Below are 25,851 nucleotides of genomic sequence, written 5' to 3' on the forward strand. Positions count from 1 at the left end.
GAAGTCGTTTCTCTCTAGCGATGTCTCGAACCGAGAAGCTCCTTTCTGGAAGTGGAAAACTCCTCTCTCAACCAACGTCTGGATCTGGGATGCTCTCTGATGATGTCTGGAACCAAGCAGCTCTGTCTCTCTTCGGCAACGTCTGGGACCGGGCAACTTTAGCAATGTCTGGAACCGAGCTGCCTCCTCTTTGACAGCATCTGGAACCGGGCAGCCTCTCCTGTCTCTCTGTGGACGTCTCTGGAACCGGGCCCCCTCTACTTCTGCAGCAAATCTCTGGATCCGTGCAACCCCTTCTGTTTGGTTCAGTCCCTTTTTATTATACCTCCTCTGAGACCTTGCATGAAGTTTGGCAACCCCCAAAGAATCAGTATGATTCTTTCATCCTAAGTTTCAAGTTCAGCAAGCCTTTTGTTCTCCTCCGCTTTCTTTTAATTGTAAGTTGCTGGCCATCAGAAAGTTGTTTGAACCTTTCTGACTGACTTAGCAGATGTTTACACTTAGAGCCTGCAAGCCTTTCTCATGCAAACAAATTTTAATAACAATCTTTCTAATGCCACCATGTAGATCTATTACATGCAGCTTCGGTGATATAAACATTGCCTTTGTTTTTAACACTCTAACATATTCTTATTAAAGCATTATATACAGTTAACTTTCCAGAGTGTTATTTACAATAACATCTAAAACAAACTATACAGAGACAAACAAAGTTTATTTTTACAATATTCACATGGGACTTAACCTAAGTAAACAATCGAATGTAATGTGCTTTGGAATATTTAAGCTACAATCGAGATTTTTACAGTACCATATGACTGGTTGCGTAGCAACAAATGTTTTGTACCAAAATTCGTTTCTGCACATAAAAACTGTTCACCGTTTCACTTTAGATTCTGGAGGCAAGCATTTAGCCTGCTCTCGCTGCAAAATTGTAAACAGCCGGCAATATACAATTTTTTAAAAATTTTTATTTGGTGTATCCGGCCTTATTTATTTTAATATTGATCATTCTAAGAATTTTTTGTTTTTATGATAAAAATTTTGTTTCTTAAAAATGAACTTATGACCCGTTCCCCGGCACCTGCATGCACCGCATGCCCGCTTCCGCCGGCCCTGCGTAGACACCATATGGTCACTCCTGTACTTAACCAGGATTTGGGAGTGAAGTCATCTGCTAGAATAAGTGGTAATGTCACAGATCCCTTTCCACACAGAGTTTGTAGGACAATTACAAACATCCATGGCCATGGCAGAATTTGAACCTGCAGCCTCTTGGCTGGAGAGCAGACATGCTAACAACTTGGCCAACATAAAGATTATACATCACCTTATACGATTAAAGATATTTGTAATGTTCTCTATAAAGCAAAATTGTAAAAGTGCTGGCCATCACACAGCCTGTGAAGTATTCTTTAAGCTACAATTATGAATAAAAAAAACAAAACTTAATTTGGAATATATGAAGGCCATATTTTTTTTAAGATTCGGATTTTCATTAATTTATAAAATAATTGTTTGACAAAAATAATTATTTGGAATAAAGTTCTTGGAGAATAAAATGTACTGTTGGCTAAGTAATTAAACACAATTGGCACACAAAAAACTGTTAGACATTGGCTTTTCCACAGTAATACAATATTAAGCGAAGAAAGCATGAAAGGATCTTTTATTTTGTCCTGGCATTAAAAACTATAATTGTACAATAAAAGAAGTAGAAAAAAAATATAAACAATTTGTAGGTATTTATTCTATCTAATACAACTAAGACTCCAGTCACAGAGCATACCACAAGGAACTTCATTTCTTGCCACAGGTAACTGAAATGCAGCTATGAACACAAGGGAATCCAGTTAAGTGTTCTTCTCAGTATTACATTATCGCACCTTGTAATGGATATTATGGCCAAGTTGTACTTCTTATCCATGTTCTTTCAATAGATAGAATACACTGTATCCAAGTTTTGCTAGACATGTATATACGTCCTTGGCTGGTTGGGAAGTTAATTATTGTTAATTGAACTGGTTTAATGATAACTTTATATTAGCGTAAGGCTTTAGAATCATAAATGAAAAGTAACTTGTAATTTTAAATACCTTGTAAAAAAGGAATCTGGAACCCATGTTAAAGTTTGTCGTGATGTAGCAAATCTGAAATAAAAGATGACAATAACTAAAAATTACTGATAATATTAAATATATTTAAATCAATCTGAAATATATGCATTAACCATGATAATCCAAAAGTTTTCAGAATTCTGACATTTTATTTGTCCACTTTCTAAAGCCATAAAAAACAAGCTGCTATTTTCTATGGTCTTGATCTGTCTCTCCTCAGTTCAATCTTTCTACAATAATCTCCTTTGATTTTGTGGAAAAAGTGGAAAGAGCACTTGTTTTTTTTTTTTTTCAACTGACTAATGCTAGATAGCACTTATACAGAATAGCACGCATTTGCTCTAGTTGTCAAGAACCAAGTTTAGCACTAATGACATGTCCTCTAGAACCACTGAAAATAATTAGCAAATCAAAATCTTTGCAGATGATACAAAATTGTACAGCAATAGCTAATAAAGGTGATGTACAGATTGTGTGCGATGATTTAAATAGAATTTAAATAAAGATTGCCAGTTTGTGCCAAAGCAAGGTTAAGCACTTTGGGATGAAAAGACAAGCTTCTGTGTGTACTAGAATGACAGCTGGACTACTGGAAATTGATGAGTTTAGGAAATGAGGGAGGAAGAGAACTGTGGACAGGAAGTTTAGAAGGCATACTGCAAAAAAGTGGCCAAAATAGATCAGATTACCTGGATGCCAAAGAATATACTGACAAGCATAAGCATGAAGGTTATCATCCTTCCTCTCTCTCTCTGTCAGCTTTCATATGACCACAGTTTACTGTGCACAGACTTGTCACCTGGGATCCTTAGGAATTGGTGGAAAGAATCCAGGTTTGTGAGTAATAAAGCTAGCTGACAGGCAGAAACATAATTTTTTAAAGGGATTTTATAAGACAAACAAAAATTTTATTCAATACATGGCAAAAAGATCATCCCTGAAATTGTGTAAGATGAGGTTAGCAAGAGCATGAAAACTACATGGGCAGGCAATAGGATGAATGGATTAACAGAACTGCATGAGTGTGGTGTCAGTGAACGAGTTTAAGAAGTATGATAGGTATGGTATGAATAACAATTAGCATAAGTCTTCCATAATGAGTATTTGGACTGCAAGGAGATGCCTGACTCATGAAAATATACCTTGAAATTCTACCATAAATACAGCATGACCTTATGCTTCAAGTACCTCTTATCAGAACCAGAAGTGTTGCTTCAATCAGGTTGATTCATTGATTTCATGTGTTCAGGTTGTTGCAGTAAACCAACTTTTTACCATAATTTCTTTCATGAACTGAAGCAAACTGTTAGTGTAAAGAATAGAGAAATGATTATCCCTCACTCCAAGGATAGATGAGTAATTCTCTATTGAACTATCATCAATCCTTGGTATAGTGCTGAAATGATGAGCTTGTTTCTAATGTTAGTCCTTACACATTTTCCATTGATATTGTCAAACTGGTGGAGATATATGTTACAGTTTTGCTTGTAGCATAAAATCAGGCAACTATCTATAAGTTTTGGACTAGCTTTGATAACTTGATGCAGCATGGTGGGATCAATTAATAATAGCCATGAAGAACCACCACTTTTTTCTCCACTTGTCAGTGTCCTCTAATCAAAGCAAAAATATGCTAAATGGCTTTTGCAACAGTATTTCTGAGATCTCTGGGTCTCTGTTGACCATTGTCTTCATTTCCCAAAATTCTGAATCTCATTCACCTGATGGAGCACAGTTCCACAAATATAGTACAGCATCACATCTACAACCTGATGTACAAAACCTTGCACAATTAGCATTAGAACAATGGTTCCACTGGTCAATCCAAGATACCAGCCTATTTAAATTTTTCCAATGGGTCCTGAAATATGTTTTTTCTAGCTCTCAACTTAACATCTGACAGTTAAGTTTTCAGTTAATTGTTTGACTTTAAAAAGTGACAGATGATTTTCATCATCTGATATGAGACAACTCAACTATTTACTGAAGGCATGAAGAGGTTTGAAAAATTTCTATATTTAGCATAGTTCCAGATTATCTGACTAAGCCAACCCACAGTTTCAGAATGAAATACTTGCATTAATAAATATTATTAAATTTTGCATGTCCATGTGTTTCTAAAGCCTCTATGTCAAAAGATCATTCTACTACACTACACTATTTACTAATAATTGTCTAGATATTCCTGTTATTTGAAGTTATGGAACAGTCCAGGTTTGTTAATAACATAAAAACCGGTGTATTGATGGTAGGAAGCAGTATTTCATTACAGTTGAATACAGGTGGTATGGCAACACGACGTGAATGCAGTGACTTCGAGAGACAGACACCATGGGCTGATGGTAGTATGTCCATACGTGCCACTGCTGCACAACTGGAGCATCCAAAATCAAGTTGGTGATGTGATCAGCAAATGGAGATGTTCTGGCATCACTAGTGCAGGAAAATACAAAGGGGAGGGGGAATGGCTGAAAATGACTGATAGGGACAGGAGGATGTTAAAATGTGTGACATCAAATATTGGCTGCAATCGGCAATGAGTTTCAGAGCACCAGTAACATCATGGTGAGCACTAATACTGTATACAAAAGAGCTTTATTCACTGGGATTCCATGGAAGAGCAGCGGCACACTACAAACATCATGACAATGAAAAAGGTGGCTCATCTGGCCTCGTGCAAAGAGCATGTAAACTGGACAATTGATCAGTGGAAAGCTGCACTCTGGAGCGATGGATCAAGGTCCACCTGTTTCCAGTCTGATGGCAGGGTGTGAGGAAGCCTGGTGAACACTTCTTACTACAGTGTGTTGTACCCACAGTAAATTTTGGTCATTGAGGAGTAATGGTGTGGGGTGCATTCAGCTGGTTTGGAGTGGGCCCACTGGTCGTTGTCCATGGCTCAATGAAGGCAGCTCAGTACCTTGATAATCAGGTGCTGCTTACAATGTGGATTTTTTATGGAATGATTCATGTTGCTATCAAGATGACAATGCCCCATGACACAAAGCTGCAGCTGTTATGGAAAGCCGCATTTCCATATTTCCATAATGAAGAGATGGGTGTTAAATGACTGCTCTGGCCTGTGCAGAGTCCTGACCTCAACCCACATCAAACACACCTGTGGGACAAAATGGGGTAGCGATCGAGGTCCAGAGCAGTATGTCCTTGATCTGTCACTGAACTCAGTGCTGCTTTGATGGAGGAATGAGGACAAATTCCATCTGATGTCTGCTGCCCATTAATGGAAAGCCTCCCTCAAAGTGTGCAGGAGGTGATCAAAGTCAAAAGGTAGACATACCCAATATTAGGGTTTGCCGGCTGGTATCAATTGTAAATTGCTGAAGTGTCTGGACAATTATTAGTAGATAGCATATGTCTCCTATGGAATTAAAAAATTAAAAAGTGGGGGAATATTATAAATCTATTGTTGTTTCATAGCCAAATGAACTGAAACTTAGAAAGTTTCAAAAATAGACCAGAGCTTATGAGAATACAACTCTTGGCATCAGAGTTGCTTTGACTTGCACTAACTTAAAAGACAAACTCTGTTGAGGAGGATTTGTTCTTTTATTAATGCTTTTCATTAAGATTTCACTGGCCTGACAGCTCTTTTGAACTGCTGTTTCTCATCAGAGACCAGGCAGAAAGCCTCTGTCCAATGCCATTGCAATCATCCTATATCACAGAATTGTATTTTTCCTAAATGAACTTCTGATTAGTGAATAACTGTAACAATTGGAAAGAGCCTAAGTCTTCATTTTGATGATATAAAATAATACAAGCAGATTATAATTATAAATCCATCTTTATTTCAGAGCCAAAAAATGGAAACTTCGAAAACAGACCACAGAGCTAATGAGAAAACAACCATCAGCATCAAATTTGCTTTGGCTTGTGCTAGTTAAAAGACATGAGCTCTGTATATTTGCTTTTCATTCAGGTTTCAGAGACCAGGCAGAAACCTTAAGAGGGTTTTCCTCTTAAGGAAAAAAAGAACAGACTATGGATGGATTTATAATATCCCCTACTTTTATTTTACTTTCAATAATGGAATTCCATGAGTTGGCATAATAAAAATATTGCTATTAATTTACTATTTATATTATTATCATCACAACCATATCGCATGCAGGAATGCATTAGCAGAGCTAATCTCAGGTGGTATGGTCATTTAAACAGAATGGGAGAGGAAAGATTAGCAAAATAAGTGTTCTCTGCCAGGTTAGCAAGAAAATGACCTAGAGGAAGACCAAGATATAGGTGGATTGATAGAGTAAAAAGTGCCTTAGAAGGCAGAAATATAAGACCTGATAATATTGGAGTCTTGACAGGTAACAAACTGATTTGGAGGAAAATTGTAGATAGGAAGTCAGTAAATGATGTAAATTTTTCATGTAGTACTATCATATCCTGTACACCCCTTGAGGGTATATATCAGGAATTTGATGATGATTATCACAACCTCAATGAAATCAGCAGACTCATCATGGGAGGTTTGTTTAATTGACAGCATATCTATCATAATGACACTTTATCTTAGTTCATTTTTCTCAGGATCCTCTCCAATGTTTCCACATCACACTGAAAATCAGGTGACCAAATCTGAGCACAACAGTCCAAGTGTGTTCTGACCAGTGCTTTATATAGTGGCACAACCACATACTTTTCCCTACATGTTCGAGTACTTTATATCATAGCAGCAGTATGATGTGCAGTTGCAATACTTGCAGAATAACCTCTAAACTTCAGTCTGCTGTCAAAAATCACTTCCAAATCTCATCCATTTCCTGTATTTCTGTACCTCAAAATGCAACACCTTGCACTATTAATATTAAAACTACAACTCCACACCTTTGTCTAAGTCAAAAGTCTATTCAAATCTTCCTGTAGGGAATTAAAATCAGGAGTGCTGCTTATAATTCTCTCCAACGTTGCTTCAACAGCAACAACTAGTGAGGAGAAAGTTAACATCCTTGTCTAACTCCTTTTCCAACTTGAAGCCAGTCTGTCAATCCAACACCTGTTCTTACTGTGGCTTCTTGCTGCTTATACAAGTTAGCCATCAACCTGATAGTGTATTGAGGAAAACCCATTCTTTTCATTACTTCCCAGAGTTTCACATGCTCAACACAGTCAAAAGCTTTAGAGTAGTCTAAGAAACACATTACCAGAGGGAGTCTGAATTCTTTATATTTTTCAATGATCTGTCTAAGGCAAAGGATCTGATCTCTGGTGCCCCTACCTTTCCTAAAACCTGCTTGTTCCTCGGGCATCTCTGCCTCAACTTTGGCCCCCATCCTATTTAGCATGATCTTTAATAAAATTTTGCTTGCATGAGATATCAAACTAATAGTTCTTTAATTCTTGCATACCTTCTTATCACCTTTCTTGTGTAGTGGTATGAAAAGACTTCTTCCAGTCTCTAGGCCATGATCCTGTCTCCCATATCCTTGTAATCAATCTATGAAACACTCTTATCCCTCCATCCCCTGTGGCCTTAATTAACTCTGCTGGGATTTCATCTGCACCTGGGGACTTATTGCTGTTGAGCTGCTTAACTGCTCTTTCAACTTCATTCCTAAGTGGAGGAGGTTCCAAATCAAAATTTTCTTGGTGGGAGGACTCCACATTTTCTTTATCCACTCGGCTGTACAGTTCCTCACAGTATTCTTTCCATCTGTTTTTGATTTCCAACTCTTCTGTTAGTAATAATCCATTCCTGTCTTTGATGACATTCAATTTAGGCTTAAACTTGTGCTTTAAGTCACGAACTAAATAAAACATCCTTTTATAATTATGCCTTCTCATCTGAAACTCTATTTCTTCACATTTATTAGTATAGAACTTTTCCTTGTCCTGCTTCTTGGCTCTTCTGATTTCTCTATGTAATCTCTTATATTCTTCGCTCCCTGTGTCTCTTTGTTTTTCCAACCGCCTTCTTTTAATTAGTTCCCGTGTTGAATCTGATATCCATGGGTCTCTTGGTTTTCTTATTGGGCCGAGATACATCTTCACTGTATCCTGTATTATCATCTTGACTCCTTCCCAAAGCATTTCTGGCGAGATTTCCTCATTGGTCTCCAAAAAATCATCCAGCCGAGTTGATGTTTCTTCTGTGAATCCACTAGGAATTACTCTAACATCCAATCTAGTGGAATGTGCCTGACCTGGAAGTTTTCGGAGTCTTAGTCTTACTTTGGCTCTTACTAGCTGATGGTCTATACCACAATCTGCTCCAGGACAAGTATGCATATCAGAGATGCTTGTCTTCCACTGCTGGAGAGCCAGGATGTAATCAATCTGGTGCATTGCCCTATCAATGTTAGATGTCCAAGTATAGGTCCGTTGTGGATGTTTCTGGAAGCAGGTATTGGTAATAACTAATCTGTTAGCACGGGAAAATTCCAACGGTCTTTCACCCAGTGTTACGTTCACCCAGTCCAAACATGCCACACTCCGGCCTGACTCTCATACTCTTTCCCACTTTTGCATTTAAGTCTCCTAAGATGTACAGTATGTCTCTCCTTGGTAGGCAGTCCAAAACTGTTTGTAAGTTTTCATAGAATTCTTCACTCTCTTCTTCAGGCCTATCCGTGTGGGGTGCATAAACTACCACAATTGGTACATTGGTAGGCTGAGCCTTAAGTCTAATGGAGAGTATCCTATCATTAATGGGGTTATAACCAAGAAGGCTTCTTGCCTGAGCTGTCTTCAGTATCACAGCTACCCTATGATGTTTTGAATCACCACCTGAGTAAATAACTAGCTTACCATCCTGTCTTTTGAAGTGACCTTCTGCATTCCATCTGGTCTCTGTAATTCCCAAGATGTCAATTTTATACCTATCCATCTCTTTACAGACAATCTCAAGAGTACCCATCTGTAAACCCCAGACATTCCATGTGCCTGGATATTGAATATCTCCTTTTTAATCTTCTGTGGCTTTAAATTTCCTTGTCTCATTATGTATCATTCACCTGCTGTCTCTACTGCCAACTCCTCCACAAATACTAAAAACTGTTCTGATCTCTTCATCTTTTGATCTCTGAGGCTTGATTTCCTGCAGCCCAACTACCCTAACAGTCATTTTCCTTGATGACTTTAAAACCTTATGACTCTAATGGCTCCCTTTTTCCAATTTTACTACTAGAAGAAAGACAAAAGAATAGACTGTAAGCAATAACCCAAAGCAAACTGTTCATCTACCAACCAGAATACCTGACAATCCTCTCCTCTCACCCAACTTTTCTTAACCAGATTTCCTTCTAGGTAAATGTTACCTAGAAGGAAAGGTTGAGGTGGCTACTTCTCTTGGCTTGGAAATTCAGATAACATCATGTAAGCTTCATCGCTGGTGAAACATCCTCCCCTCAGATATTTGAAATCTCATGTCCTTTGACACTTCACCAACACTAAACAGGAAGATTTGGGAGGCTTTCACTCTCCCTTCCATGGTAAAAATGGAAGGGAGAGTGAAAGCTTTTTCCAGATCCATATACTTGTGATCCTGTTAGATAATTTATCCATGTTGGAATGACAGCCATCATACACAACTCTGTTCAAAATTCTCACCTAATATCCAAGAAGTCTGCCAGGGCAGTCCAAGAAAAGAAAACAGCTTATCATAAGTGGCTTGAGACAAACTCCAGCTTTATTCACACCCAACACCAAAGCCCATTACACTTGCAAAATCATCATTAGCAATGGCAGTCATGCCTTCTTGGCACTTACAAAAGCTGCTGAGTAAAATTTCTGTTTATCCAACTCTTGAATAGATTAAAACAACAAATCACCTTCTTTACTTGGAGCACCGCAGCCTTTCTGGCCATCTTCCAGAAAGAGAGAACAGCCTTGATACCAAAGAGCCTTTTTTGCTTTACTAGTGGAATGTATATTCCACTAGTACACCGGCCGAATATAATATCAGTATACAGAACAGATTCGACATGCTCAATTTGTGTGAAAGAGAACCAGATGAACTATGGGAAGAAATTAAAGATATAATTAAAACAGAAGCAAGGAAAAATATTCCAACAATTTCTAAGAAGAAGAAGTCCAAATGGCTGTCAGAAGATGTTGTCAAAACTGCTCAGGAAAGGAGGAAAACGATGGCCACAGGAAATTTGCAGAAAGTACAGTATTTGAATGCAGAGTTTCAATGACAAGCCAGAAGAGACAAGAAAAAATACTTTAACCAAGAATGCCAACAAACTGAAGACCAAAACAAGAAAGGAAAAACAAGAGATCTTTTCAAAAAGATCAGGGAACTAACAGGGAAGTTAGTTCCCTGATCACCAAGGTGACAATATTGAAAAGTAATCACAAAGGATATCTTATAGAAGCAGTAGACAAAGAAAGATGGAAAGAATATGCAGAAGCCCTTTGTAGTAAGGACTCCAAAATTACTGAAAAATTTGAAGAGCGGGATTATACACAGGAGCGATTATCACTAGAGAGTGAAGTGAGGTGACACTGCAACATCTATCCGGTAAGAAAGCACCAGGAAGGGATGGAATATCTATTGAGCTGCTCAAAGCCCTAGGAGAAGAGGCAGTTAAAATTTTAACAGCTCTATGTCAACGAATTTGGATCACAACTACATGGCCTAGGGAATGGAAAAAATCAGTTTATATACCTTTATTGAAGAAAGGTGATGCAAGAGAGTGCAAAAATTACAGAACTATAGTACTGATTTCTCATGCAAGTAAAGTCTTACTTAAGATCATTCAGAAAAGACTGGTGTAAAATCTCAAGAGAAATAATTTTTTAAGAGAATTTTTGACAAGGATTTTCCAATTTTTTTGTCTAAAATTATAAGAAAAAAATGTGCTTAGCAAGATGTAGAAATATAAAAGAATAAATTACTGTTAGAATGCACCTGCACTTTAGACTTGTTTGTAAAAGCTTAAATGAGTTAAGCCAGATTAGCACAGAATACCACCAAAATCATAATGTCAAGCGACCAGCGGTGATGTCAATTCTTTCATTACTTCTGGCTAATCCAGGAATACTCTTACTTACGAACAAAGGAAGGAAAATGGAATAAAAGGCAATGCCGCACGTGGTTCTGGGCTATTTGGTCCTTGGTCTCTTGCTTGGCTCTTCACTTATGAGCTCTACGGGGGGTGGGGGGGTTCCTTCCCCTAGTTCCAGAATGATCACTCTTCCGACCGCCGATGACAGATGTTTCTCTGCCAGCAGCTCACTCTAGGCTCCCAGTAGCTACAGCAGAACCCTAATGCATCTGATGAAAAAAACTCTCGAGGATTGACCGGAGGGAAGTCTCTATGTGTGATACGGAATAAATCGGAGTTTCCTCTCGAGTTTGTTAGCAAGTAAGCCATTATTTTGTTTGTAGTATGTGGGTGGGTGTTATATGATTTTAGTATGTTATATGATTTGTTTGTTTGTAGTATGTTATATGATTGTAACTCGAAATCGTAAAGGATTGAGAGCGGTTACTTGTTAACTGGCGGTTATATTGAATTTTGAATAAGGGAAGAACTTGTATTGTTAAGTATGTCTAATTCATAAGTTGCTTGTGACAATGTCCAAATTAGTATCAATTAAGTATTGGATGTGTTGGAAGAAAGTTAATGTAATCTCTCCTGGAATATTTATGCATGCTTGTAAGCCAAGTTGTGTCATAGAAGACACCTTTATATCAAGGCACAATAGGTTTTTCTGATAGTGAAAGCACTATAGTTTCTGTTGCTCAGATAGCAAGTAATGTGTGTGTTAAAGTGCTTTTGATTATGTTATTTGATTAAGTGATTAACTTTCTGATAGTGAAAGTACTAAGTTTCTGTTGCTCAGACAGAGGGACTGGAGTACAGTTCCACCAATGTGGTATTACTGCTGCTAATCTTTTCACAACAAAATGCATAACTTTACATTTTGCCACATTAAATTGACATCCATTCTCCTTAGTCCAGCCTTCCAAACTATCCAAATCATCCTGCAAAATTTTGACATCCTGTGCATTCACTATTGTTCTACCCAATTTTGCATCATCCGCAAACAAATGAACAGTTCCTCTCAGATCCTTTCCTATATCGTTAATGAACAAATTAAACAGTAGTGGTCCAAGAACAGAACCATGTGCCACACCACTAGTCACAGGCTGTCTTTTGGACTCTACTCCTGAATAAACCACTCTCCGATATCTTTCCATCAACCACCCTCCTATCCATCTCACCAACCCTATATTCATCCCCATATGCTGCAGTTTACTGATTAGAATTCCATGTGGTATCCTATCAAACGCTTTAGCAAGGTCCAGCAGAATCACTGTAAACCCGTTACCCTTATCCAGTTCAGCCGTCACTGTGTTATAAAACGTGAGCAAGTTACTGAGGCATGATCTACCCACAAAATCATGCTGCTCCCCATACAGTATCCCATTTTCATCTATCCATTCCTGTATTCTCCCTTTGACTATTTTCTCCAAGACCTTGACAACGATTCCTGATCAGTCGGTAATTTACAACAGCAGTCTTGGAACCTCCTTTATGCAGTGGAACTATTTTCCCATCTTTCCACTACCCCCCCCCCCTCGGGACTAACCCAGAATCGAGACTCAAATTAAACAAAATGGTCAAGGGCACTGACAATTCTTTACCCGCTTCATGTACGACACGAGCTGGTCCAATCCCACAGATGTATTGACATTGAGGTTTTTTAATAGAGTATTCACCTCCACTTCATTCATCACCATTCCCGTATAAGCTGTTGGTTCCTTTATTTCTGCAATGTCACCACCTGGATGATATACTCTTGCCAAGTGCTTGCTCAGTAATTCCACTATATCAACTGATTTGGTTACCTCCCTACCATCGGCATTCTTTAAAATCATTCTGCCGTATACATTTTTTCTTTTACTTGCAACATATCGAAAAAACTGTTTGGGATTCTCTTTAGTCTGCATGGCTAATTTTCTTTCATAATCCGCTTTTGCTTTTCTTACCAGACTCGTTACCCTTCTGGCTTGTGCTTTATACCATTCATGTGCCTGCAGGTCACCTTTCTCCTTAAATTCCCTTCACAGTTATTTTATTTTTTTGCAGCTCAAGCTTAATGGTGTTTTTCATCCATTTAACCCCTACTTGATTTACTATTCGGACTTTAGGTATACAGTCAGCCATTGCCTCCTGCAAACACTCCTTAACCACCTCCCATGCACTATCAACATCCAGCCCTTGCAGTTTTACATGCCATGGCACTGAACCAAGCAAACTCCTAAGCTTGTCATACTTACCAGCCCAGTAATTCCACATGTACCTCCCGAGTCAAGATCCTATGATCACTCTCACCAATTGGTGGCAACGTGGTCATATTCATTACAGCCAAATTCTCAGATGCAATTACTAGGTCAAGCACTCTCTGACCCCTAGTATTTTCCATTACATGCTGTTGCAGATAGTTATCCCTTAATAACTGCATAAAATCCAATTCCTTCGTCCCATGTATCCTCTCCTCCTTCCAATCAATGTTACCATAGTTGAAATCCCCTATAATAATTACCCTCTTTCCACTTATTGCTTCTACTTGCTTACACATACTATCTCCACCATCTATTCCATCACATGGTCTATAGCAGCACCCAGTTGTATATTTTGTTCTGCTAGCCTCAATCTCACACCAAACAGCCTCAAATGTGCTCTTTTCTTTATCCTGCAGTTCAGTGGTGCACTCAGGATTTAATCTTGGAGGGGACCGAGTACTCATAACAGCCATGATTCCCAAGAGCCAGAGGGTATTTCCACCTTTTGTGACCGCTAATTCATAAGTAGTATAGAAATAGAAGACACGACACAACATAAATAAAATTAAATTAAAAAAAAAAAAAAGAATTTCAATTAGGATAAGATTTTTGGAAAATTTTCTATTTTTTTTTCTCTTTCTTTTGGAGGGGGGAGGGCCTGTTGGCCCCCTCCCTGGGTGCACCAATGCTGCAGTTCAACTTCTATTCTCCTTGGCTGCAGTTCATCAGCTATCATCAATAACACTCCTCCCCCCCCCATTTTATTTTTCCTGTCCCTCCTGAACACACTATACACCTCGCATTCAATCCCACTAGCTATATCATCTTCTGTCAGCCATGTTTCATTAATGCCAAACATGAAATGCAGAAGTCTGCTAATCCCATCCCTATTTTGATGCCTTATCTAACTATCCCATTCTGATTTGTTGTCCTTCGTACTTGCTCGGGCATATTATACACATTCATACACTCAACTGCCTCCCTAAAGTCTGCATATCTACTCCCATTCCCCTTAATAATAACTCTAGTTTCCCTGATTCTGCACATCCACTTCATTCAACAACACTTTTTCAAGTCCCAGCACACCAAATCCAAGTATAAATATAAAGTAACATAAATATTTTACACTGGAACCATTTATGAAGAGAGGAATGCAAGATGAACAGATAGGATTTAGAAAGAGCACAGGAATATCAAAAGAATGTCTACCTTTGTTTCCTTGACTATAGTAGGACTTTTGACTCTGTAGATCATGTGAAACTGTGGAATGTGTTAAGAACAAATGGGAGTACCAGAGCATTTCATTATCCTTCTGAACAATCTTTATTGTGAACAAGAAGCTACTGTCCAAATAGATCTTAAGAGAAACTCCTCCGGCCCTGCCATTCTTAAAATGTATTCGCTGTATAAATTAAACAGGTACAACAAGGATGCATCTTATCTCTGTACCTGTTTAATTTATACAGCGAATACATTTTAAGAATGGCAGGGCTGGAGGAATCTTCAGTTGGTATTAAAATTGGTGGAAGTAATATTAATAATTTGAGGTATGCTAATGATACCACCTTGCTAGCAGGATGCAAAGAAGATTTGGAGGAGCTTATTATGAAAGTTAAAGAAGAAAGTGCTAAATATGGCCTTAAACTTAATCTCAAAAAGACAATATGGTAACATGTGAACTTAATGATTTTGAAGTAGATGGGAGAAAATGGAAGTAGTTAACAATTTTGTGCTCCTAAGATCCCGAATTGATAAAGATGGGTATTGTACTGAAGAAGTTAGAAGCAGAAGATTATTACTCGGAAGGAAAGCAATGACAAATTTAAGCAAGATCTTTAAAGATATCAGCCTCGCAACAAAAATCAGAATCAAAAAGTAAATGGTATTCCCTGTGGTAATGTATGGATATGAAAGTTGGACCCTGAGAAAGAGTGAAAGAAGGAAGATGGATGCATTTGAATTATGGGTTTGAAGACACTAAGAATACCATGCAAAGCAAACCAATAAATCAGTGATAGACAGAATAAAGCCAGAATGCTCCCTTGAAGCTATGATCAGCAAGCAAAAATTATCATAATTTGGCCATATTATGCAAGAAAATGACAGTCTGGAGAAGATGATGATGCTTACTAAAGTTGATGGAAACAGGAAAAGAGGAAGATTAAGAATTAGATGGGTGGATGGAGTTAAAGAAACAACTGGAATGGGACTGAAAATTCTGAAAGATATGGCTAGGGACAGAGATTTGAATGGAGAATGTATGTTCATAGAATCACCAGGAGTCAAAAACAACTCAATGGAACATAACAACAAGTGGAATGTATTATTTGAGGTAACTATGATTATATTATCAATGAATAAGTATAAGATATATGATAAGCAATGTGAATAATGGTTGGTGTGAGCCTCCTGTGATGAGTCTTCAGACTTTATGGAGATGCTAGAATAATATCTTAAAAATTGTAATTAAGCAACTTAATGTTAAGTTGCTTAATTAAGCAACAATGCAAAACCCAAAATTATACTGCAATGTGAACCCAAACAGCATCAAGTAGTACAGAAAATTTTAACTACAGAAGTTCTAAATTTTACATAAACATACATACATATATAGCTCATGGCAAAAACATGATGTTAAAAAAGAGAATCATGATGTCATTATATATTAACATAATTGAAGAATTTAAAATATTTTAAGTTAAAACTTTGAAGGAACACACAGATCTAATCCAAGAAATTGGAAAATTAAAATAAGAGTTAAAAGTCTTAATATGTTATAATAAGGAAAAGAAACATATCATTATAAATTCAGATCTAAGTTCGCAATCCAGGTCACAGCTTCAGGAGTTACTTGTAAAAAATCATTCCAGTCATTCTGATAAGCACAGAAGATGCATTCTGTTACAGTAAGTTGCATAGTCTGTCATGGAGCACCACAGTCACATTCTGGAGATGTTTGTCTGTTCCATATTTTACATATGGAACAATTACATAAAATCACAATTACATAAAAAATGTGACTGATAGAACATCCTGGATTATGAAACAACATAAAAGGTTCTTTCACTACTCTACACAAGGTACTTGCTCTACTATGTTCGCCAAACCCACTTCACTGTTAAAGAATTCAGGAAGCTACAAGATATAGTGTGATTCTCGAATTTGATGCAGATGAAACATATGAATGAATACAGTAAAAATCTACACAAAATAATTAAAGAAATAAAGCTGAAAACTGTAAAGAACTGGCAATAAACTTACAACAGAGTCATGCCACTTTCAAAACTAGGATGTCATCAAGATTCATTTCATACTCACCTAGATTTCTTTCCTGAAAACTGGCAATCGGAGTGAACAATTCCATCAGAACATCATGATAGAGAAACAATGCTAGAAAATGCATGGCTAGTATGATGAGTAAAGATGACTGTAAAGGGATTACTTATAAACAATTTTAAAATTTTGAGTTATTTTACCGATTTTTTATTTCTTTACTTGTAATAAAATATGCAAGTTCTTGAATTTTGGCTGTTTATATTGATTTTAATCATTCGGTTACGAATTAATTACTTATTGTTCATTAATAGTTATCATTTAACAATACTTGGTTTAGCTTATGTTCTGGCATACTTCAACAACGATCTCTGACGTCTTGTAAAAGTTATATTTTTAAATTCTACGCCCTGAAATAGACATGATCCACCTATTTTCACCAGTGCAATTAATGCACTAATAATGAATAATATTGACACAAGTAATAAGTAAGCAAATCTTTACCTAATTCCTCCAACATTTAGATGAACAATATCTCCTGGGACCATATGATGAGACATTCTGGTTAAATGTTCGTGCATCATATTATTTATCGATCAGTTTTAACTGTCATTTTAATTAATGGCGAGAATACATGATGAATATCTTCAATAATTACACGGTTTCTTTATTGATTTTTAAAATAGTACACAAAATTTTAATTTACACTCTTTTTTTTTTTCCCCACTCGGCAATTTGTAACGAACTTTACTCATTATTCACAAAAATATTACACTTTCAGAAATTTCTCCCACTATTTCATCTTTATTTAATAATCGTTTCAGCAGTACACTTCAATATACCGTAACAGGTGGCGTTACTATAAAATAACCCGGAAATCTCGCAAAATCTCACGTTTTTTCACGTGTAAGCCTTGGGTAATAGGATCTGAAAAGCATCAGTAGGTCAGGGTTCTGTTAAGTATTACTTAATTTTGATAGTTATGGTATATCTTGAAATTCAGAGAGTAATAAATAATTGTAATTTGGTAAGCAAATCCTCTGAAGAACTTCGTACGTTAAAGCTATGTGAACACAAAGAATATTGTAAACTTAATAAAGACGTCAGATAACTGGTGGAAAATGCGTATGGAAGTGATCTACACCACTCTCAGCTATTAGCATTTCAGTTCGATTAGCGAGAATAAAATGCAGTAATAAGCGATTTGAAAGGAAACAGCATTAAAGTCTCGACAGTAAGCTGTTATTTTTTTGTTTTTTCCAATATTACTGGAATTTTTGTATGTGTTTAGCTAAGCACAAGTATTTGTAGCATATTTGAACATTAAGGATGTCACTTCTTTCTTGAAACTTGCACCGCCAATTAATTAAAATCTCCACAAATGACTTTTATTTTGTTATAAAGTAACGAGTTATTACTTATTTGCAGTTTTAACTGATTATAGTATATAAAATTTTTGCCAAGCATTTCTCTTCCTGTATAAATCAAAATGAGTTACCGAATATACTAAAGATAAATTTTCTTCTACATTGTAAAAAAAGTCGACAACAACATAACCAAAAATGTTACAGAAACAAAAAAATATCCCATAGAGAGAGAGGGGGGGGGGTCCATACATGTAATGCCTCTTATTTTAATAAGGAAAACATGGTTTGTTAAAGTTAAAAAAAAAAAAAGCTTTTAGTTCTCAATAGAGCTTATTGTACAGGACCTTACATTCTCAACACAAAAATATACATTGATGTCACCTTTGAACTTATCCATTCTCATTATATGGCAGTTCATCTCATGCAGAGTCTTTGTAGTTCAGTCAGTAACAGTGATGTCCCTTAGTTTTAAAGAGTGGGGTTCAGAGCCAATCTAGTTATAAGAATTCTTCATTTGAAGGTGTTAGTTGTTCATATGGGATTGGCAGGGCATTTTCCCACAAAAAATGCAAACCAACCAGAAAAACATACAGAATAGGCTTGTATAACAATACAAATACGCAATAAGTTTAGTTTAATCCTTTATCCAAGTGTGAGCAAACAAAGTTTGTGCCTGAAAGCATCTTCAGGACTGGGGTAAAGGTAGTGCAACACGTTGCAAAGGTGGAGAAAGATCTCATCACTCCTATCGCAGTATCTCCCATAATGCAAAGCACATCTCCTTGTGGATATGTGTAATACTATGCATTAAGGCAAGGGACACTACCCATACCAGTTTCGACCTTTATTGAGGTCTCGTTAGTGGGAGCCAGGCCCAGTAGTGGAGACACCAATTGACAATTGACATTTATGTCTTTAGGGGTGAAGCAAGATGCTTTTCATATTCCCCGCTATCTGTTGTGGTTACAGTGAAGGTAAAATTTATGAGCAGATTGCTTGCCTTGAATGGGCATGGAGATTATGCATCACTAAAGGAAGGCGACACCAAGGCAGAAGAAATGAGAGGTCATCCCAACCTATAGGAGCTGCCAAAGGGTGTACAACCTTATTATTAAATTACTCCAGATTCAGAGAAAGATGTTGAGAGTTTATTTTTCACTTGGTTAGACTATAATAAGTTTAGTTTAATCCTTTATCCAAGTGTGAGCAAACAAAGTTTGCATCTGAAAGTATCTTCAGGACTTCAGTACAAATACGTGTTTTATTTTCCTCAAAGCTAAACCTCATTCCCTTGATCATAATATCCTGCTATCCTGCGTAATATCTCTTTTTCTCCACCTGTTTATCTCTCTATCTCAGCCTATCTTCATACTCAATATTCCATCATATTGGATGAACTTATGTTTGGACTTTCTCTCCAGTATTTCACCATCTCCCAGAAATGCAGGAGACTATATTAGTGTCACAGTAGTCTAGGTGAGACATGCACAGTGGCTATCACATTTTTACCCTGACCTATCTCTATCTTGGCAGCAGTCCTTTATGTGACCTCTAATAACTGCTGCTCTTTGTCTTCTAAATTTAACCCAGTGCTGGTGAGGTGGGAAAATATAACAAAAGTGGTAAAGTGGGGTCCCACAGATCCACCCAAATAATGTAATGTATTATAGAAATCCATATCTTTTTAATCAGCATTAGATTACGTATTGTTTAAGTGTCCTGTAATTTTACAGAATAAAAATGCAGATCCATAAAATTAACTCATGGTTACTGACTAATTCTAAATCAGCTTCGCTATCATCATGTCTGTTAAATGGCTCCTCACCTGTCAAAGCGACATCTATAAGTTGATGTAACCTCTGTTCTTCCTGCTTGTAACTCATCTGGTTAAAAAAAAAAAAGATATTATTCTCAAAATTCCCTCTAAATATTTACAAAAACGTATTTGCTTATAGTTGGTATGTAAAAATATAGCAGACACAGCAGTAATGATAATATTTTAGTAGAATATACATGAAAACAACTTGCATTTCGGAAGTAAATATAGTCACACTTTTGGTAAGGTGGGGTCTGGTGGACCCCGGCACACTTTACACCTCTGAACACTAAACTTGCTTTCATGCCACAGCCTAACGTCTATGGCGTCGAGTAGCAGTTACGGGAGGGGGAAGCTATACTGAGACATGACTTACCGCCAGGCATTGTTAAAAAGTTAGTCAATTTAAAATCTTTGGGGTCTGTGACAACCCCACCTTACTAATGCCAGGTTATATGCTATCTGTGATCAGCCCTCCTCTTCCTCTGCAGAGTCCCCAATATAGTGAACAGCATTTCATTTCTTCTGACCGCAGTACCTAAGCAGTAACCTATTCAAATCTTGAAGTGTCCCCTCCCCCAATAAAAAAAAATTAATGTCCGAAATTTGCGCCATTATTTTCCGAGTTCAGAAAAATTTGCAAGTAAAATATATCATCAATTTATAAATTATAACTTATTGACATATCTCTCAGCTGACCATTTCATATCAAGTCACTAATCTGCTATCCATTTCTTTCAATGTCAGATGCCACCTTATTATAAAATATAACCAAACTGAGGACACAAGACCATTCCTTCTTAACAAACTTATATTTGTTAAGAAGGAAATATGAGTGATTCCTTTGTCATTGAACTAGTTTTAAAACTAATGTATTATAATGCTAATCTATTTATTCAACTTCTAACTACTATCAAAACACTAATTGGTTAATAATTTCATACTAATATTTTGATTTTGGATCTCTTATGCAATGGCACTAGCTTCCTTTCTGCAGGAACTCTGTTTCTTTGTGACTCATTGAACAGTCAGTTCACTGCCATTGTTAATTCCTTCATGCTTTCATATCCAATCCAGTACCACAACCTTATTAACACTAGGCTTGTTTATTATTATATGACATTTCCAAGAACTCATTGTGGGAGAGTTTATTATTATATGACATTTGCAGCACTTAAGCTTCAACACACAGACACAACCCACTGTCTGTGTGTTGAAGCTTAAGTGCTGCAAAGACATCATGTTGGAGGCTTAATGGAATAAATATAGCACAATATTTTGTCTCAGTCACTGAGATATTTTCAGGGATTACAAAAAATCTAATGTAACACACACTGAAATACAACACTAAGTGAAGTCCTATCTAGGTGGTGCATCTTCTATGGGCGTTTGTAGGTGGCATCTCTGATAATTAATGTTTCCCAAATTTTGGGAAGTTTTATGCAACCATATTTATTTAAATTCAGTTGATTTCTGAGTGCTTCTGCAGATTCTAAAAATAGTCTTTCTTTTTTGAATTTACTGCAGTGGGGCATGATGGTTTATTTCTAGGAGATCCTGTGCCTTGTATCCAAAACATGGTCTGCAAGGTCAGATTGACAATCTTGTTCCCTATAGACTGTCTTAGGACCACAATTACACATCTTAGGCAAGCAATATGGGTTATTTTTCCAATTATTAAACATCTTTTGAGAAACCAGTCAGCTTCACGATTTTCAAAACTGTGGCTCCAGCTATCTGGCACCCACAATAATCCCTTTATCAAACTCTGAAAGATCCTTTGTCTCCATTGCGATCAACAGCTGATGATTACTGACCAGTAGCATTCTTAAATAGTTGCCTAGAACACGTGGTGATGCACTTGATCAAGTATTTTGTATATACGCTGTGTGATATTTAATTCAGTGGGTATGTGTATGTTATTCTTGACAAGAAAGCATATTGTTGTTTGATCCTTTACCCAAGTGTAAGCAAATAAAGTTTACATATGAAATATCTTCACAAATAAGCTAATAGTATGTAGAAGCTGTTTACTTCATTGCCTTAGTATACTATAATGCAAAATACACCTCCTTTTTAACATAAAGGCGGCCCTCGGTTTACGACAGTTCAATTTATGATGATTCACAATAACGGCAGATGCCAGCACGTGCTTACTTACAGTAGTGTGGTCTGACTGAGAAACGATGCTAGCAGGCACTCTAGTGTTTGAGTGTTTACCGAGCTACTACGATGTATATGTATCAAACCTAGTTTTACTGTTGAATCTACCTAATTGTTCTATTTAATTTTTTTTACATACATACGTATTTAAATTGATAAAGTACTTAATTACATACCATATCTGTAGAAGTACAGAAAAATTAGCAGAACTTGGTGTTAAGAAGGCACGGAAATCAATCGCACTTGAAAAGAAGATGGAGGTGATTCGAAGAATGGAAGATGGGCAGACGCATGCTAATGTCTGTAGAAGTAGGAACTTACTTCCATCGACTGTTACTACAATTATGAAAAATGCAGATAGAATAAAACAGTCTGCCCAACAATCTATGGCAGCACTAAATGCAAAACATGTACGTTATAGTAGGGGTAAACTTCATGATAAAATGGAAAAATTATTATCATTATGGGTTGGATGACTTGAATCAGTAAAACATTCCTCTGACGCAGGCTGTTATAACCGAGAAAGCAAAAACAATTTTTGAGGATCTTAAAAAGACAGATGGAGGCAAAGAAATATTTTTAGGAAGCAAAGGTTGGTTCATGAGATATAGGTCTCGAAGTAAGTGCCACAGTGTCAAATTATGTGGTGAGGCAGCAGGTACAGATGTTGCGGCAGCGGCTGCTTTTCCTAAAGAATTTCAAGACTGTGTAGAACAAGGAAGTTATCTTCCTGATCTCATTTTTAATGTTGATGAGACTGGGCTTTACTGGAAAAAATTGCCATCACGCACCTTCATTTTCTGTGAAGAACGTTCCGCTCCAGGAAGCTGCAAAAGATAGACTTATGCTTTTGTTGGGTGCAAATGTCTCCTGAACTTTGAAGCTTAAACCAGTGTTGGTGTACCATTCACAGACACCATGCGCCTTCAAGGGTCTGAAAGCCATGCTGCTAGTCTATTGGAAATGGAACAAGAAAGCTTGGGTTACACAAGACTTTTTTATAGATTGGTACACAAATTATTTTTGTCCTACCGTGCTTCGCTTTTGTAAAGAAAATGATTTGCAGCCAAAGCATTGCTTCTCTTGGATAATGCCCCTGGACATCCTCAAAACCTTGCTTGGAGTAAGAACACCATTGGATGTCAAGGTTGTTTATATGTCCCCAAACACAACATCGCTTTTGCAACTGATGGATCAGGGGATCTTCAATTCTTCAAAGCCTGTTACCTCCTTATAACATTTATGGAAATGGTAAGAGTCTTGGACACTTCAGCAAAAACTATTAAAGACTATTGGCAGCCATTCGAGGCAGCTTGGAACAAAGTGTCAGCAAAGTGTTTAAAAGGAGCATGGCGAAAACTTCTTCCAGCACTTATGCACAACTTCAGGAATTAGAGCAAGAAGAGAATGTTATTGAAGATGTTACCAAGCTTGCGGAAGAGGTTGGATTGGACGATATTACAGCCGAAGATGTGACAGAAGTCTTAGAGAGCCATGATAAACCGCTTTCCAATGAAGACTTACAAGAATTAGCCGAACAATTAAGTCAACATCCAAAGGAGGAGAAAGAAAATGAAGAAGGTCCTCTGAGAGATATAAAAATGGCTGATTTACAGCGTATCCTTGCAAGCATAGAGACATTGACCGATGAACTCTGCGAAATGGACCACGATTGGGAACGGAGTGTGAAAGTAAAAAGGAGTGTAATCGCATCTATTCGACCTTACACTGAACTCCTTAAAGAAAGAAAAAGAAAATCTAGGTAGTTAACACTGGATACATTTTTTCAAAAAAAAATGTAGGTGATCCGAAACCAGGAAGTTCCTGGTTAGGGCAGCCTGTATATGTATGTGTGTGTATATATATATATATATAATGCAAAATCAAAGCATACGGTTCACCATATATGCTTTGATCTGCTAAACTTAGATGCAACTTGGGGATCAGGAGATGAGGTTACCAAGCTAGTGAAGGGTCTGTGGAATACTTCCTATGAAGGTAGATTAAAAGTGTATGGATCAGAAAGTTTGGTTGATAGGCAGAAAAGAAGCATAAAGGGGTTCTATAAAAAGGATAACGAGGGAGCTTGCTCCACCTTTGCTTCGAGTTACCTTGGTGTTGTACTACCAGGTGGTCACTTATGCTTGGATTCGTCGATAGTTCTTCGGCATGAAACTCTTAGATCGTAGTTTTCGATCTTAGAGTTTTTCCATACTGGCTGTAAAATAATAAAGGATTTTTATCACCTTAATTTAATTAACTTCGCCAGAAAAAATAGCCATTTGGTTTTTCATCTTAGTTATAATATAATATAATATATGGGCACACCTTTCTGGCTTCATATAGTGAAGGTAAGTAAGTTCTTTTCACTTAAACTTTGATATCATCCAGGTCTAGCTACTCACTGATGAGACCTCAAAAAAGGTTGAAACCGGTCTGAGTAATGACATGACCACTCCTCATATCTCCTTGGAGCTGTGTGTGTTTACATTATGAGAAAATATCAAGGAAAGTGAGGGATATTGCTCCACCTTTGCTTCGAGTTGCCTCGGTGTTGTACTACCAGGCGGTCACTTATGCTTGGATTCGCCGATAGTTCTTCAGCATGAAACTTTTAGATCATAGGTTTCGATCTTAGAGTTTCGCATACTGGCTGTAAAATAATAAGGGATTTTTATCCCCTTAATTTAAATAGGTAAATTGTTTTCAACGTTATATTGACATCCCTTATTTAGTATAGTTCAGCTTGCTCTTTTAATGATATTAGCTCCTTGAATGATTCTGGCCTCAAGTGCATAAACTCTGTTTAAAATGCTTAATAGGACTTGTCACATTTCTTTTTTAATTTTTTTTTTCAATGAGTATAATAAAAATTTATTGTCATGCAATGAGATTAAAAACAAATCACTATCTGCTATTCAAAAACAGTACATAGTTACTACTTTTTTTTCCTAACTCAAGTGATGTGATTTGTTTATTGAAGGTATAACATAATTTTAACATTATCAAGTAATGTGTAATATTACCTTCACACACTTTTTTTTTTTTTTTTTTACTTAATTTCACACAACCAGTGATTTTCATTATATCAGCAGTACATTCATCATAATTATAGTTACAATAGCAGTGGAAAAAAAAGTAAATAAGATCTAATGTTGGAAATAAGTTTTGTTCTTGGTATGTTGAAAAGCATATGACCTTACACAGCTTGAATTCTGTCCTTTACTCTTTGAAGTGTTTAGAATTGATCATTAAGAAGACCACAGTATAATTTAAATTGAATTTATGAAGCTCTGAGGTATAATATGCCTGTTTAGCTTGATTGAAGTGATTTGCAATGCCTGTCATTTTTTTTTTTTTTTTTAAAGCTTTTATTCTGCTTTTCATTTAACAGTTTTATTAGCTGGCTATTTCTTTTGTACTGGTTAAAAATTACAAGTGCCAGTGAATTAAAAAAAAAAATTTAAGAATTAAATTGCTCTTAATTAAAAATAAAATCACATGTCAGATTTAAGATGACAAAAATCCAAATTGCAAAAAATTGCTTTTTATTTATCTTATAGGGATGAAAATTAATCCATTTTCACATTTCTTTTCTTTCTAAAGTAATGGAGAAATTCATTAACAGTTAACTTTTACGTTACCTGGAAACTTAATTTAAAAAAAAAAAATTTTTTTTTTCATCTTTTTGTTATTATTTGTATTTCTCTTTTCTATTTATCAGACAGATTGAGACTGTCTGATTAATGCCTTATCATAAAGTTCATTGAAGGTATTGATAACTGAGTATTCAATAATAATTTCGGTCCATTTCTTCTCAGACTTTCTCTGTCTATAGCCTACTCATCCTCC

The 25,851-nt window shown here is 36.6% G+C and overlaps 2 protein-coding genes across 6 annotated transcripts in view; one reads left to right on the forward strand and one right to left on the reverse strand.

Moving 5' to 3' along the window:
- The window catches only part of LOC150102489 (BTB/POZ domain-containing protein KCTD3), a 290,210-nt gene extending 272,742 nt beyond the window's left edge, over nt 1–17,468 (reverse strand). Inside the window, exons 1-2 of one of the 2 annotated variants that reach the window (XM_090399756.1) lie at nt 17,158–17,468; nt 2,097–2,150 (exon numbers count right to left, since the gene is read on the reverse strand). In XM_090399756.1, coding sequence (XP_090255882.1) covers nt 2,097–2,150; nt 17,158–17,237 — 134 coding nt within the window. In that variant the 5' untranslated portion in view covers nt 17,238–17,468. Of the gene's footprint in view, nt 1–2,096; nt 2,151–16,698; nt 16,983–17,157 lie in introns of those variants that run through there. The other variant, XM_090399757.1, reaches the window with a different exon arrangement.
- A 120-nt stretch (nt 17,469–17,588) lies between these two features.
- LOC150102490 (G patch domain-containing protein 2) overlaps nt 17,589–25,851 on the forward strand; it is a 193,287-nt gene continuing 185,024 nt past the window's right edge. For all 4 annotated transcript variants that reach the window (XM_090399007.1, XM_090399006.1, XM_090399009.1 and 1 more), the window contains exon 1: nt 17,589–17,887. The gene's annotated coding sequence lies outside the window, so the exon portion shown is untranslated. The remainder of the gene's footprint in view (nt 17,888–25,851) is intronic.

Source organism: Typopeltis vanoorti, chromosome 10 (genome assembly GCF_054136105.1).
Source record: "Typopeltis vanoorti isolate ZY-2024b chromosome 10, IOZ_Tvanoo_1.0, whole genome shotgun sequence".
Classification (NCBI taxonomy): Eukaryota; Metazoa; Arthropoda; class Arachnida; order Uropygi; family Thelyphonidae; genus Typopeltis; species Typopeltis vanoorti.